At 46.4% G+C, this 15,730-nt stretch overlaps 1 protein-coding gene across 1 annotated transcript in view; it reads left to right on the top strand.

The window, feature by feature from the left end:
* Positions 1-15,730, top strand: part of ASTN1 (astrotactin 1) — a 231,076-nt gene that overhangs the window by 103,683 nt on the left and 111,663 nt on the right. Inside the window, 3 exon segments of the mRNA XM_033151264.1 lie at positions 9,470-9,619; positions 14,657-14,790; positions 14,792-14,849. Of these exon segments, the coding sequence (XP_033007155.1) occupies positions 9,470-9,619; positions 14,657-14,790; positions 14,792-14,849 (342 nt within the window).

Here is a 15,730-nt window from a genome sequence, read left to right as displayed (position 1 = left end):
TTCCCCCCACCCCACCCCCCACCCCTTTAAGAAGAACTCCCAGCGGAGCTGACACAATCCATCATCTTTTCCAGACTGATAAACACATTTCTATGATAGATTTCTCTCTGCATGAGCTGTCTGGATGAGAACTCTGAAACCCAGGCTCTGTCTGTTCTGCTCGCATGTTGTGGATCCCTAAGGCAGCTAACTCTGCAGTGTCAAGGAGCCAGTTGTTATGGAGAAACCAAACCACGGAAAGGACTAGGAAGGGGGTCCATCAAATGTTTAAAGAGTGCTCATCTCTTCCTTTGGACTAACATATTTTAAGGCCAGGTACTCAGTCCTGTTTCCCATGGTATTCTGCCATATTGAGGCCTCTTAAATCCAGTTGTTTGTGGACTGCCCCCAAGAAGTTTCAGTAATCAGATGCTTCTTCTTTTGACTTCCCTCAGCATTGCTACAAATGCTTGACCTGAGCAGCACCCACCAAATTTACTTTGTGTTTCATTATAAGCGAACTTCAGTGACAGCTCAGAACTGATTCTCTGTGTGTTCCAGCTGTCTCAAACCTCGGATTTGGCAACCAGACCCTAGGATGATACCAAGGCCTGTGGGCTCCCGCAGTATTTTTGCCCAGCCTTCCCAAGTGGCAGAAATTGAGCTGATGGGTCTCTTTCTTTATTCTGTTTTGTGAAAAAGAAAGAAAGAAAAGTGAATCCGTTTTTCTCTCTCTCTGGTGCCTGGTAAGGGCGAAAGGGAAAGGAGTAAATGAGTTTCCCCAAAGCAAAGAAAGGGGGACCCATTCTCTCCCCCCTCTCCTCTCCTTCTCCCCCCCCCATTGCTTCTTACCAGACAGCAGCTAAGGGAGCAAACAGATCCCCTTTTCTGACCCCCCCCCCAGCAATATTTCTATAGATTGTCAAGGACATCCAACAATTTATAGAAAAAAGCTTTTGGGAGGGATTAGAGAAAGGGAATCGATCCATCATTCTTTCTCTTCCTCAACACCTGCCTTGTCAATATCTCTCCCCGCACCCCAATCAGTTGGCACTACAGTGACAAGAGTAGCAGTTTCAGCATCTTCTTTTTCTATCTCTTCCTGGACCAGGTGTGCTGCTGTAGTTGGTGCAAAGCTCCAGACACTTGTGCCAGCCATCTTCATTGTGGAGGGCGGCTCTGGGCTCAGGTGAGGGTCCAGAGACCCTGGGCAGTTGAAGGTGGTGGGTGACCAGTTAGCTGGACCTTCACTCTGATTGCAGCAGCCCACCCGCTCTGTGTGGCAGTTGCACTGCTGTTTGAGGGAGCCCAAGGATGGTGGGGCATTTGTCTTGCACCCCAGCAACACCACAGACCAAGTTCATTCATCTCTGGGTAATGGTTGCCAGATTTGGGTGCCTGCTGTCCTGCCATCTGCTGCAGCGGGCCAGAAGATAGCATTGTTGCTTTTTGCTCAAGACAGCAGACAGGTGTACCCTTGCAGCATCCATGTTGCAAGCAGGCACATCTGTGACCTCAGTTAATTTTAATGTGCACTCTTGATTACTAAGTTTCCCAGTTAATTTAGCCATTTCCGCAAACCCCATTAACATAGTTTGCCAATCTTCCCTGGTGGAGACTTCTTTCCAGTGTTGGGCTAGCAATATACGAGCGGCTGTCGTTGCATACATGAACAAATTCTTGTATTCTTTAGGTAGATCCATTCCTGTAATACCTAATAAGAAAGCTTCTGGGTTTTTTTTTTTTAAACAAAGGTTATTTTTAACATTTTTTTCAATTCGTTATACATCATTTCCCATTTTTTTTATAACCTTGCATTGCCACCACATATGATAAAACATACCTTCTACTTCTTTACATTCCCAACACTTATTTTCCCTTGTTTTATACATTTTTGCCAATTTAACCGGTGTTAAATGCCACCTATGCATCATTTTCATATATTTCTCTTTAAGTAAGGTGTTGTTCAGTCGTGTCCGACTCTTCGTGACCCCATGGACCAGAGCACGCCAGGCACCCCTATCCTCCACTGCCTCCCGCAGTTTGGCCAAACTCATGCCAGTTGCTTCAAGAACACTGTCCAACCATCTCATCCTCTGTCATCCCCTTCTCCTTATGCCCTCCATCTTTCCCAACATCAGGGTCTTTTCTAGGGAGTCTTCTCTTCTCATGAGGTGTCCAAAATATTGGAGCCTCAGCTTCAGGATCTGTCCTTCTAGTGAGCACTCAGGGCTGATTTCTTTAAGGATGGATAAATTTGATCTTTTTGCAGTCCATGGGACTCTCAAGAGTCTCCTCCAGCACCATACATAAGTAAGCACCATAAGTAAGGTACAGGCCGTAAATTTTCTATCATTCTTCCATTGTCTTTTAAAAAAAACACTTGTAATGTGATAGACAATGTTTAAATTTGGAAGTAATTAGAGATAAAGATTTTATTGACATGCATGAATGAAGATAATACAAAGGAACGAAGGGAAGGAGTAGAGGGAAGTTGGGGGATTCAAGTAATCCCATAATGTGGATTTAATATTGATTCTGTATGCAGCTGTTATGGATGTTTTATTTTATGGGAGGTTTTTAATGCAATGATTTTGGGGTTTTTTTTGGTGGAAATTAATAAAAATATTATACCACTCAAAAATGTTAATGTACACTCCATGAAATAACAACAGACTGGGTGAATCTGTTACCAGAACTGTTGTTCTGAGCCATGAGTGATGGGAGCTGTTTACACTGCCTCTTCCTGGCCTTCCCCTGTATCAACCATCCCAAGCTTTAGGATCAGTTTGGGAGGCCATGTTGGTGGTTGTTCCAAACAGGGGCATAGCAAGGTAAATTGGTACCCGGGGGCAAAAAATTTTTTTGTCACCTCCCCCCCCCCAGGCATGGGAAGGTCAGGTGGTACCCAGTGCAGAAAATTTCTTGTCAACCCCCCCATTGATCCCCCCCCCGCAAAAAATGGTTTTACATTATTCCATATTTTCTTGCAAAGGAATAATAACAAGTAATAATAATAATAATAACTTTTATTTATATCCCGCCCTCCCCGGCCAAAGTCGGTCTCAGGGTGGCTAACATCAGATACATAACATTGGTATAAAATCAATTAATAATTAAATTAGCTCCTAAAAACATCTCAAAATCAAATTAAAGTCTAATTAGATGGCTTTCCACAGGGTTAGGGTTGGGAACAGTAAAGTGTTCTCTGAATTGAAATTTCAACCTTTATAGGAAAACAGCCAAGTGAACAGCTATTTTGGTGGAGGAGGGTCAAGATATTAACCGATATGCATGAAATTTCATATATAGCTATATAATCCCTAGTATAGTAAGATAAGACCTTCGGAGCAGGCATATTCAAATGGAATTTCCCCCCGCCAAAAAAATTCTTCATAATTTGTCACCCCCTCCGTTATGGAACCCGGGGCGGACCGCCCCCCCTTTGCTACACCCCTGGTCCCAAATGGTGGTGACCTGTGCCATTGGCTTCTCAGAAGCAGTCACTCATTTGTGGAATGCCCTCCCTAGTGAGTGTGGTGCGTCAATCTCCCTCGCTATTAACATCTAGAAGAAATTCAAAAACGTTCTTGTTTACCCAGGCGTTGGCTGGCTGAAAGTTGTGTCCCTGGCAACCCTGAAATTGTTAGTTTGAGAGCAAATAATTGCTTTTCAGAAAGTTGCTTTAAACTGTATTTTTAGAAGTTTTAATTGCGTAAGTATTGATGTGTTTGCCTCCCTGGGCTCCTTGGGAGAAGGTGTGGTGTAGATATCCAGTAAATAACAATAATGCAAGTTTTCTAAAATTTGTATAGGCGGAGAATTCACAGCAAGCTTCTTGTGAATCTGTTCAAGATTGCTAGTACTTAGTTATTCTGCTGTAATCATCAATTTAGACCAGCATTTCTTCATTCTTATAATTTGCAGATAAGGAGTTAAGCCTAAAGGAGTCTGGCTTGTCTAAGGCTATCCAGTATGCTCATGGCAGAAGAGATGCTCCAAAATGTGATTTTGCAGTGCACGTTCTGGTTATTTCTGTGCCTCACAATGACCTATAGCAGCTTTAGCAAGTTAGACAGCTCACCCCCCACCCCCTATTAAAGGAACAGGATTTGTGTATTTGGTACACATACCTTGTAGATACGCTCCTGTAATTGTTTATGCAAATGATCTCTAAATGTTTTGGCCAGAGGTGTAAGTGCTTTTGAGCATTAAACCTGCCTTTGTCAAATGGGGTCCCTGCTGTTCTTTGCAGTTGTGGCCGGCTTCCTAATAGACAAAGAAATATGCCTTTTAAAAAGAAAACGACATAGGAAATCATAAACGATCACTTTTTGCTGTCAAAGTGGCTTTAATTCAAAGCTTCTTTTTCTTGCAATGGCTTCCCTGCTGATCTTCCACCGACATTGCTGAAAGCAGGAATATACATTTTTTGTGAGCAAGGCAACAACTGATTGGGTTAATATGGCCCAGAAGGTTCCCAGCCCTTGTCGGGTGGCTGTTAGCTGTTCTCCATCTGGATGCCAAGCTGCCCTTTCAGAACTGGACCCATTTTGGGGGAGAAGTGATGGTGCATGGCACAACATGCACAGCTTGTTGGGTTGGGAAGTGTTGCCTAGGCAGAAAGCCAACATCTGTGTTCTCAGTTCCCAACAAGTGGTTATCTTGAGAGCTGCAAAACCAGACCCTGGAAAATACCGGGGCAGTTTGAATCTATCTCTGAAACTGCTGTCAATTTGCCACTAACATTGGCCCCCGGCTAATACTTCAGCTGTCCAGAAATCATGGCATGATCATAAATGGCCCCAAAATCATATTATCGTATCTGCTGATGTAACCATTAGCATGATACCTCAACCGGCCATGCACTAAATTTGATTGGCCTCATCTGAGTACTAATGACAGAGCCAATGAAGTATAGAGGCTAAGTTTTGAGCTTGTATGTGGAGGATTCCAGTTCAAGCATCCGCTGTAGGAGTGGGAGTGGGGAGCAGGGCAGTCACTGTTGTTATAATCACTTTCAGTTGTTATTTCTAGTGTCTGACATGTACTCGATTCATTAGAATAAACCCAAATTCAGAAAAGTTCTCCCATGTGCTTATAATGCAGTGAGACACTAACAAAAAGGAGCAGGAGGGGGGAGGAAATAGGAGGGGGGTAAAAAGGGGACACAGGTGGCGCTGTGGGTTAAACCACAGAGCCTAGGGCTTGCTGATCAGAAGGTTGGCGGTTCGAATTCCACATCAAAGTGCAAGTAGATAAATAGGTACCACTCTGGCAGGAAGGTAAATGGTGTTTCTGTGCACTGCTCTGGTTCGCCAGAAGTGGCTTGTCATGCTGGCCACATGACCTGGAAAAACTGTCTGTGGACAAACGCCGACTCCCTCTTTTCTTCTCATGAGATGGCCAAAGTACTGGAGCCTCAGCTTCAGGATCTGTCCTTCCAGTGAGCAGTATTTGTCCAGCCCTAATGAATACTGAATATCATTGCATATCAACTATTGCATACAAAAACCAAATAAACAGATCAGAAGGTCGGCAGTTCGAATCCCCGTGACGGGGTGAGCTCCTGTTGCTCGGTCCCTGCTCCTGCCCACCTAGCAGTTCGAAAGCACGTCAAAGTGCAAGTAGATAAATAGGTACCGCTCCAGCGGGAAGGTAAACGGCGTTTCCGTGCGCTGCTCTGGTTCGCCAGAAGTGGCGTTGTCATGCTGGCCACATGACCCAGAAGCTGTACGCCGGCTCCCTCAGCCAGTAAAGCGAGATGAGCGCTGCAACCCCAGAGTCGGACACGACTGGACCTAGTGGTCAGGGGTCCCTTTAAAAAGAGACCAGGCAAAGAGGAATATGTCAGTGCTGAGTAAAGAATGAAAATGGAACAAAACCAGTACTAACCAAGTAAGATTACGATAACCAGGGAAAAGAGAAAGTTTAAAGAAGAAAAGTAGACATTTAAACATTAGGGACACAAGAGTATTTTCTTACAGCTCCGCTGCAGCCAAGGAGACGGTGAGAGCACAGCGAGCTAAAACTGGAAGAACAAAAGTTTTGTGAATACTGTGAAATCCAAGTGCAGGTGGCACAAAATCCATGCAGACGATTATAAACTGCGCAAGCTTTTCTTTCATAATTGTATGATGTGATAACAGGAGACAGCGAGCAAATAATAAAGAGGAGCGGCATGGTTTTGAACAAGAATAAAGCCAGCCACCTAGAAAGAGCAAATTAACCACTCGCAAGCAGAACTGAGACGAGAGGTGCAAGAAGGCAGCCTGGGAGATTGATCAGCAATGTTACTCTAGCCAGTAGGGGATGTGAACCAGCAGAGCCAAAGGCACATAGAACTTGTGTCTCCAGGAGGGATATTCTACAGACCCCCCCATGGCGTGATGGTGTGCCAAGCAGGCACACGATGCCGTAAACAGCACCACTGCAGTGCCGGTGCTTGCACTGAGGAATAGAGTCTCGGTGTTGGCAGTGGGAGAGACATCCAGGGGCGAGGCAAGGGCAGTGGTAAAGAGAGAAATGAGAGAAGCAAGAACTGCAAGGTCTGCGTGTGAGCAAATGCAGATACTGGCACTTGTGCTTTGCTTTGGCTGGGTGTGATGTGGGTTTCTAGGGAGAATCTAGCTCTCAGCTTTGCTTACAGATAGAGCCAGAGTGGTAGAGGCAGTCGGCTAATTTAGTTTATTTATTTCAAAAGTTATCTTTTTTACTCATTCGCTTGGAAACTAAACAATTCCAACTATTTATTTATTTTGAAAAAAATTAAAACAGCTATTTTCAGTTTTTGCTATAAAAGTGAGCCTTCAAACAGGGGCTAAAACTCACAGATAGTCTACACTGCTCATATCTCACAAGGCCTGGGGCAGGGCATCAGAAGCTGATAAACACGAGTGTTTGTCTGAAGCTTCAGGTTTTATTGTGCCAACCCTTCCCGCCTATCGAAACGTTTCCTCTGCCCTGCTGGGACATCATACCGGCTGTCAGAGATAGTGGATGGCAGGATGCCTTGATGCCCAGGGGACTTGGAGAGAGGCTGCCACTCAAGAGTGCGTCCCTGAGACAGTGATAGATCCACTTTGCAGGGAGCACACAGGCTGTGTGGCGCACTCTGCGGCGTGCCATTAATTACCCCAGAGACCCTGACATCTCCACCCTTGATGTTCATCAATACAGTTTAGGGTACTCTTAGCTGACACTACTTTTGGAAATTACCCATCTCCTTTCCTAGAGCATCACACATGAGGCAAATGGTAAGGGAAAGGTTGTGCATTAGATGCTGTTTTTCCATCAACATCTACAGGGGCACCCCCAAATCCTTGGGACCTCCTTGACCTCATCCTTCTCCCTTCGCTCTGCACTTCATCTTAAGGGTCTGTGCACCTCTTTCTTTCTTTCTTTCCAGTCCCTTGCCTTGCTAACTTTCCACCATCCACTGGTTCAGGAGCAGACAGTTATTTCACCACAGACAGTAGAAAACTGGGCTACTTGTGGTCCACAGGATGAATGGGTGGTCTTACCAGAAACCCAGGAGAGGGGCACGAGGAGAACGTAACAACACAAGTCTGCTGGAGAATGACAGTCAATGGTGTTCATTATCTGGACAGACACATATAATAGGCTCCACTCTATGATCACAGGCCTTTGAGTGTTATTGGAGTGACATGGGATGAACCTCGGGTACAACAGCTCACTTGGTCATGCTGTCACATTTAAAGAAGACCAAAGCCTTTGGGGTTTGAGGAAACCATTGGTATAGCACTTCTGTTGCAAGCCAGCAGGTCCATGACCAAGGAGGAATCCTCAATAGCTCCTTACCTAACACACCCTGGGTGGGAAGAGGTCAAGGAAGCAGGTGACCAACTCACCTTCCTGTCCTCTAGATTGAGGCAGACACAACTAGGCTGGCCATGCTTCTCTCTCAGTCCAGACTCCGATATAAGCCAGCCACAGAATGCAGTCAGCAGTCATCTCTATGGGCTTTCCTGCTCAGCTACTCTGCTTAACGGATGCATATATATTCTTCAGTCACATTTTCCACATCTCCTCTAAAGCCTAACTTCTAGTCGATCAGAGGCCCATACCCATAAAGTGTCCTGTAAATTGAGACCAGCACCTTCAACATGCCATGGGGTGGGGCTGTGTACCTATATTTCTGCACCTGACCTTTCCATTATTCACATCGTGTGGCAATGTGCTTTCTGTTCAGTTCGGTTCCAGTGTCAAGGAGCTGTCGAGTGAACCCAGGTCATCCACAGGGCTGGAAGGCACAAAACACAGTTAGCTCTTTATTAACAGGAAATAACAACACAACAGAGTCCTCTGGTTTGCCTTAATCCAGACATTGCTGAAACTGACCACTAGGTCCACCCTTCCCCCTCTGAGCCTTTCACTCTGGATCCCTCCCAAGCAGACGAAGGCCACGTTGAGAGGGCAAGCTCCTTCTCTGCGCCTTTCTGGCCCTTTGCTCAGCAACATGCAGGACTCTCCTTGAGTGGGGTGTCAGAGGGGGAGGAGGGTCAGCAGGACTGGGACTGTCCTGCTGCTAGGTAGCAAAGGCAACCTCTGACTCCTCTCTGTTTGTGTCTGTACAGTGTGAGCACAGTGTCTCTCGGCCTCTAACCCCGTCCATCTTTTCCTGACCCACCCTTGAGCACTCAACCCCCTGCTTCTCATACCTGCCATCTCATCTGTTTCCCAGACTCAGTGTCCCATCACCATGATCCCGGGTCTAAGCCATCATCTTAGCCAAAATGGTCAAAGGCCTGGAAACAATGCCTTATGAGGAACGGCTTAGGGAGCTGGGTATGTTTAGCCTGGAGAAGAGAAGGTTAAGGGGTGATATGATAACCATGTTCAAATATATCAAAGGATGTCATATAAAGGAGGGTGAAAGGTTGTTTTCTGCTGCTCCAGAGAAGCGGACACGGAGCAATGGATTCAAACCTCAAGAAAGAAGATTCCACCTAAACATTAGAAAGAACTTCCTGACAGTAAGAGCTGTTGGACAGTGGAATTTGCTGCCAAGGAGTGTGGTGGAGTCTCCTTCTTTGGAGGTCTTTAAGCGGAGGCTTGACAGCCATCTGTCAGGAATGCTTTGATGGTGTTTCCTGCTTGGCAGGGGGTTGGACTGGATGGCCCTTGGGGTCTCTTCCAACTCTATGATTCTGTGTCCTCCCCAAGGGGCTCTTGGGTGGGTGGCTTCCACCACTCTTCCTCATCCATCCCTGGCATCCAGTTCAGATCAGAGGCTGTGCAAGTTCTCTCTCTAACCTTGTCTAGAGAAAGAAAGAAAGAAAGAAAGAAAGAAAGAAAGAAAGAAATGTTAATTACGTGCGGCTGCATTTGCCATGATCCCCAGGCTCGTCTTTCGTTTTTAACTGATGTAGCTCCGAGTGTTGTGGCCCATGCCTAAAGGTGGGTGGTCTCTGGGTCTATACTGTCACGATGACTTTATTTTCATCTCTCCTTTCCTTTGCCATTTTAGTAGGTTCACCAAGGAGTCCCGTTAGCAAGACTACCCTGACCCTCATCAGTATCACCAGCTGCGTCATTGGCCTGGTCTGCGCCTCCCACGTCAACTGCCCGCTTGTGGTCAAGATAACATTGCATGTTCCGGAGCACCTCATCGCTGATGGTGAGCCAACACTCTGTCACCCTGTTTCACTTCCTTCTGGATAAGTAAAAGGACCCCTGGATGGTTAAGTCCTGTCAAAGGCAACCATGGGGTGTGGCGCTCTTCTTGCTTTCAGGCCTAGGGAGCCCGCGTTGGTCCAGAGTTTTCCAGGTCATGTGGCTAACATGACTAAACCACTTCTGGCGCAACGGAACACCGTGACGGAAACCAGAGCGCACGGAAAAGCCATTTACCTTCCCGATGCAGCGAAATCTATTTGTGTACTCGTTCTGGTGTGCTATTGAACTGCTAGGTTGGCAGGAGCTGGGACAGAGCAACAGGTGCTCACCCCATTGTGTGGTGATACTTACGATAAGTTTCATAAACTGTGTATGCATGTGCCTTGATGATATCCCATTGACTAAGTTGGCCTACTTGAAACCTGATATTTCAGTGTCCATCAGCTAGGGAAGGGAAGCAGCATGCAGAAACCATTGAAACTCCACCCTGAGCATTTAACTATTGTGTGCAGAAGCCCAATAACTTCTGCTGCAAAATCTATTGGCTACCTATGCCCTCCCAACAGGGCCAGGTTAATCATTACAGTATACCAGTATACCACCATAGTGCCAGAGCCAGACTGGGATATTCCAGTGTGATAATGCCAAATACCGTATTTTTCGCTCCATAGGGCGCACCTCGTTTTTAGAGGAGGAAACAAGAAAAAAAATATTTTTCTGGTTTTCCTCCTCTAAAAGCCCTGTTTTTTTGAGGATCAGCTAAAAGTTTTGCAGCTTTTTTTGCAAAGGGAAAAGCCCTGGTTTTTTTGAGGATCAACTAAAAGTTTTGCAGCTTTTTTTGCAAAGGGAAAAGCCCTATTTTTTGAGGATCAGCTAAAAGTTTTGCAGCTTTTTTTGCAAAGGGGGAAAAGCAAAGCTCCTTTTGCAAAGGGGGAAAAGCAAAGAGGAAAAGCCCAATTTTTATGGGGTTCAACTCACATTTCTGCAGCTTCTAAAGGAAAGGGAGCCTTTTCTACAGTTTCCAGACAGATAATCTAATCAGCCAGTCACATGTCGCTGGGGAAACAAACAACCTCCCTCTGCAGCACATTCAACAATGGAGGCCTGGGCAAGGGGGCGGGGCTGAAAGGGAGCCGGGACTCTTATGTCTCTCCCGATCTCTTGATGATCAGCTGCTGAGCAGGGTCCTTTCAACACCCCCTTTTCTCTTTGTAAAATAAAAAGCACAATCTGGTTTTGGCCCCTGGGCAATTCAGCTCCAGGGACCACCATTCGCTCCATAAGACGCACAGATATTTCCCATTACTTTCCAGGAGGGAAAAAGTGTGTCTTATGGAGCGAAAAATACGGTAATAAAGATTCAGCCATGTTTGCACAGGAACGTATGTGACCAAGGTCCTGTGGAGACTTTCAGGCTGTGAATGGAGACCTCTTTGCTATCATCGCTGCCTTAATAAAGTAAATAAGGCAAGTGGGAAGGGTAGTCTGAGGGCCATATGAACATAAGAAGGCCCCTGTGGTCTGACATTCTGTTCACATGGTGGCCAGTTAGGTGCCTTTTGGAGGCCTGCAAGCAGGATGTGAGCGCAACAACACTCTCCATAGTTGTGAAACCCAGGAACCCGCATTCAGAGGCTTACTGCTTCCTTACTCGAGGTAAGTACATAGCATCCTTGGTACACGTCAGCAGAAATGCAGCTATCTTGCCCTGGCGCACGTGGATGAAGACACTGCTGCATGGCAGGACCCACAGGGGAACTTCAGGGAAAATAATCTGATCATTCGCGATGTATTTGTGGAATGCACTTGGAGGGTCCATATAGCCTTAAAGCAAAGAGGATTTTCCCCTACCACACTCTTAACAGTTGCTGTGTTCCGGGAAAGGAGACTGTTAATAGCAGCAGGAACACAACCCGTGTGACAGTTTTGATATCTGCTATTTAGATACCTAGATGTTAATTGGTGCTTGTCCAATCTGATGGTAGTGTCCTTCATCCCCCCCCCCCTTGGGGTTGCTGTGGGAGGTCAAGGGTAAAGGAGAATAAATTTGTGCCCCAGCAATAGGTTAGAAACTCTGTTGGGCAAAGTCCCCTCCCTTCCTATAGTGCCAACACTTTCTGAGCCAGGGCATGGACTAGCAAGGCACGGCCATTGGGCAGAACCCTTAAGGGTTGGATGGAGCCTTCAAGGCCAATGAGTGGCCGTGGGCAGCTCACTGTTTCCCAGCCTAAGCTATTTCACAGGGTATTGCATACCCATTGAACACAAGCGTCAAAATTCCTCAGAAGGGTGAGGTTTATATAAAATATGTATATTCCTACATACACAGGTGAAACTCAAAAAATTAGAATATCGTGGAAAAGTCCATTTATGTAAGCAATTGTTTTCATTAGCTACTGGAGTTTATTATATGAGATAGACTTATGACATGCAAAGCGAGATATGTCAAGCCTTTGCTTGTTATAATTGTGATGATTATGGCGTACAGCTGATGAAAACCCCAAAGTTGAAATTGTGAATTTGGGGTTTTCATCAGCTGTACGCCATAATCATCACAATTATAACAAATAAAGGCTTGACATATCTCACTTTGCATGTCATGAGTCTATCTCATATATTAGTTTCACCTTTTAAGTTGAATTACTGAAAGAAATGAACCTTTCCACGATATTCTAATTTTTCGTGTTTCACCTGTATGCTTGCATGCTTGCATGTATACACACATGTTTTGATCTCATTAGATGTTCTTAGATCAGGGGTAGTCAACCTTTTTATACCTACCGCCCACTAATGCATCTTCCTTGATGGTAAAATTTCCTTACCGCCCCCCAGTGCTCGATGGAAGGAGGAGTCAGCTTGTGCCGTAGAACCCCCTACCGCCCACCTAGAATCCTGAAACGCCCACTAGTGGGCGGTATGGAACGAGGCTGACAACCCCTGTTCTTAGATGATAAACTCTGCATCTCGGCACAACCCCGCATCTGCAACATTATAGTGCTGACTTTACAGCATTGTTGTAAGGTTTACTGAGATACTATAAGTGAAACTTTGAATGCTTCAAACAGCCATGTAAAATGCTGGGTATTCTAATGTGGGAGCTGAGCACTGCAGAGAATTTGCCTCAGTTTCCCTCTGTGTGTAGCTCCTTTTATTCCCCCCACAGCCCTCGTCATGGGCCAGGATTTGAAAAAAAGCTAGCTTGTTCAGTAGAAGCAGGAGGACAGGAACAGCAAGTTGTAAGAGCCCAGATTGCTTTTGTGCTGAGAAAATGCGGCTTGTTGGTCATAGACACACCCCCCCCCCCATATTTTAAATGCTGGTTTCCAGCTTCCCAGCCTGCAGGAACAAATGTTCTCCCCTGAAAACACTGAACGGGGTGCTTGCACCTTTGCCAAGCCTAGCCCCCCTCACCTTCTGCTGACAGATGGCTAGAGTGGAAAAAAAGGCATGGCAACACATGTCGCGCATAAGTAAGCTTATAAATGAACAGCCGAACAGGGTTTTAGCTTAGGAACCCAGAACCAACACGACAATAGTCGCTGATGCAGTAACAGAAGCGTCAGAGCCACCCCTGGGCCATACTGTGGTGGGTGTATCTCACGTGACTGAAGGTTCCTCCGATGCAAAAGAAACCAGTCCCGTCCCATATGACACTGGGTTTTCGGTAGAATGTTAGGTTAGAACCCTTTCCCCCAGGCTAGCTACTTTTCAATGTGATGCTGGGAGTTCTTGCTGATGGAAACACATCCAGTCTGGTCAGCCCCACCTGCAGTCTGAAGAAGAAGAGTTTGGATTTGATATCCCGCTTTTCACTACCCAAAGGAGTCTCAAAGCGGCTCACATTCTCCTCTCCCTTCCTCCCCCACAACAAACACTCTGTGAGGTGAGTGGGGCTGAGAGACTTCAGAGAAGGGTGACTAGCCCAAGGTCACCCAGCAGCTGCATGGGGAGGAGAGGAGACGCGAACCCGGTTCACCAGATTACGAGTCTACCGCTCTTAACCACTACACCACACTGGAAGTGGAATGGTCTGCAGACAAAAGGAGCGGGACCAATGTGGGAGAGGGCAGGTTTCAAAGAGCAGAGATCTGGCTGGCTGGAGGCTGCCCAGAGAAGCACAACAGGCAGGTAGCAACCGGTAGAGTGATCAGATTTATAGAAGCTGGCTTGTGAGAAGAAAATTGTCAGTGGCAGAGTTGGGACCTGAAGGGGTTTTGACTTGAGGATCTCAGTTCGCTCCTGTGATTATTCCCATGGTAACTAACTTCCTTCTATGCTTTCGTGATTGACGGAGTTACCTCCCCTTATTCTAGTTCCTCCAGGTCTTCTTTGCATTTCCCTCAGTTGGCCAGGTGAAAAAGGACTCCTGCACCTTGCCATGCAAGCTACACTTGCTGAAATCCCCTCTTCTGCACAGCTACCCAATGTGCAGGAGGAGCCCTGCTCTTGGCCACCCAAGGGTGCCTTTCACACATGGAGTTAAAATCATTCTTGGGTTTGAACCTATGTTGCCTGGAATGTTCATTCGCACTATTAATCTCTTTTGCTTTCTTCTTGGCATTAATCCTCATCAGGGATTCACCTGAGAGCCAGTGTGGTGTAGTGGTTAAGAGTGGTAGACTTGTAATCTGGGGAACTGGGTTTGCGTCCCTGCTCTTCCGCATGCAGCTGCTGGGTGACCTTGGGCTAGTCACACTTCTCTGAAGTCTCTCAGCCCCACTCACCTCACAGAGTGTTTGTTGTGGGGGAGGATGGGGAAGGAGAATGTTAGCCGCTTTGAGACTCCTTCGGGTAGTGATAAAGCGGGATATCAAATCCAAAATCATCATCTTCTTCTGGATTGCAAGAGAGGGAGAGACTCAGAGCAGATTTAAACCTCACATATGAAAATGCCTCTCTCAAAATCATTTATTTATTTGTTGCATCCATTTATTTATTGCATTACTTGTTTCATGAGTCAATGTCTAAATAATAATAATAATAATAACTCTTAATAACACCCATTTCCCCCCCCCCCCAATTCCTGTGCACTTTCTAGGAAGTCGTTTTATCTTGCTAGAAGGCAGCCAGTTGGATGCCAGTGACTGGCTAAACCCTGCCCAGGTGATTCTTTTCTCCCAGCAAAACTCCAGTGGGCCCTGGGCATTGGACCTCTGCGCTCGACGGCTTCTGGACCCCTGTGAACATGAGTGTGACCCTGAAACTGGTAGGTGGCTGCTGTGTGAAGATGGGCATGTGTCTGTATGCACCTGTATCTCTCTCCCCCTGTGTTTCTGTATCTGGAGGATTGAAGGAGCTTGTCTATAAGTACCAGAGAGAACTGGGAGAGCTTTGCCAAGTTCCACAGGCTGCCAAACAAACATTGGCTGTAAAGTCCTTTCAACAAGGCTGCTTCTCCCTCGATTCCGCCTACATAGTGACAACAAAACTCAAAGAGACGTACAAAGCTGCCTTCTACTGAATCAAACCGTTTGTCCATCCAGTCTAATACTGTCGACTTTGCTGGGCAACGGTGGGACCCAGGTGGCGCTGTGGGTTAAACCACAGAGTCTAGGGCTTGCTGATCAGAAGGTTGGCGGTTCGAATCCCTGCCACGGGGTGAGCTCCCGTTGCTCGGTCCCAGCTCCTGCCCACCTAGCAGTTCAAAAGCACATCAAAGTGCAAGTAGATAAATAGGGACCGCTCCAGCAGGAAGGTAAATGGCGTTTCGGTGCGCTGCTGTGGTTCGCCAGAAGCGGCTTTGTCATGCTGGCCACATGACCTGGAAGCTGTACGCCGGCTCCCTCGGCCAGTAATGCGAGATGAGCGCCGCAACCCCAGAGTCGGACACGACTGGACCTGATGGTCAGGGGCCCCTTTACCTTTACCTTTTGCTGGGCAACAGCTCTTGAAAATCCCCAGGCCAAAGTCTTTGATAGCACCTTTTGTCAGAGATACTTTAACTGGAAATGCTGGAGATTGGGTCTCAAACTTGATTAATAAACCAGTATGCAAAATGTGCTAAATTAGGAGAGAGAGAAACTTCAGATCATTATAACCAACAACGACAAACCTCTTGAGTATTCCATGCTCCTCCTTGTAATACTAAAGAACTGAATCTGAGGCAAGGATG

Source organism: Lacerta agilis, chromosome 6 (assembly GCF_009819535.1).
Source record: "Lacerta agilis isolate rLacAgi1 chromosome 6, rLacAgi1.pri, whole genome shotgun sequence".
Lineage (NCBI taxonomy): Eukaryota > Metazoa > Chordata > Lepidosauria > Squamata > Lacertidae > Lacerta > Lacerta agilis.
Note: the sequence above shows the minus strand (reverse complement) of the source record. Positions and strands in the feature narration are given on the sequence as shown.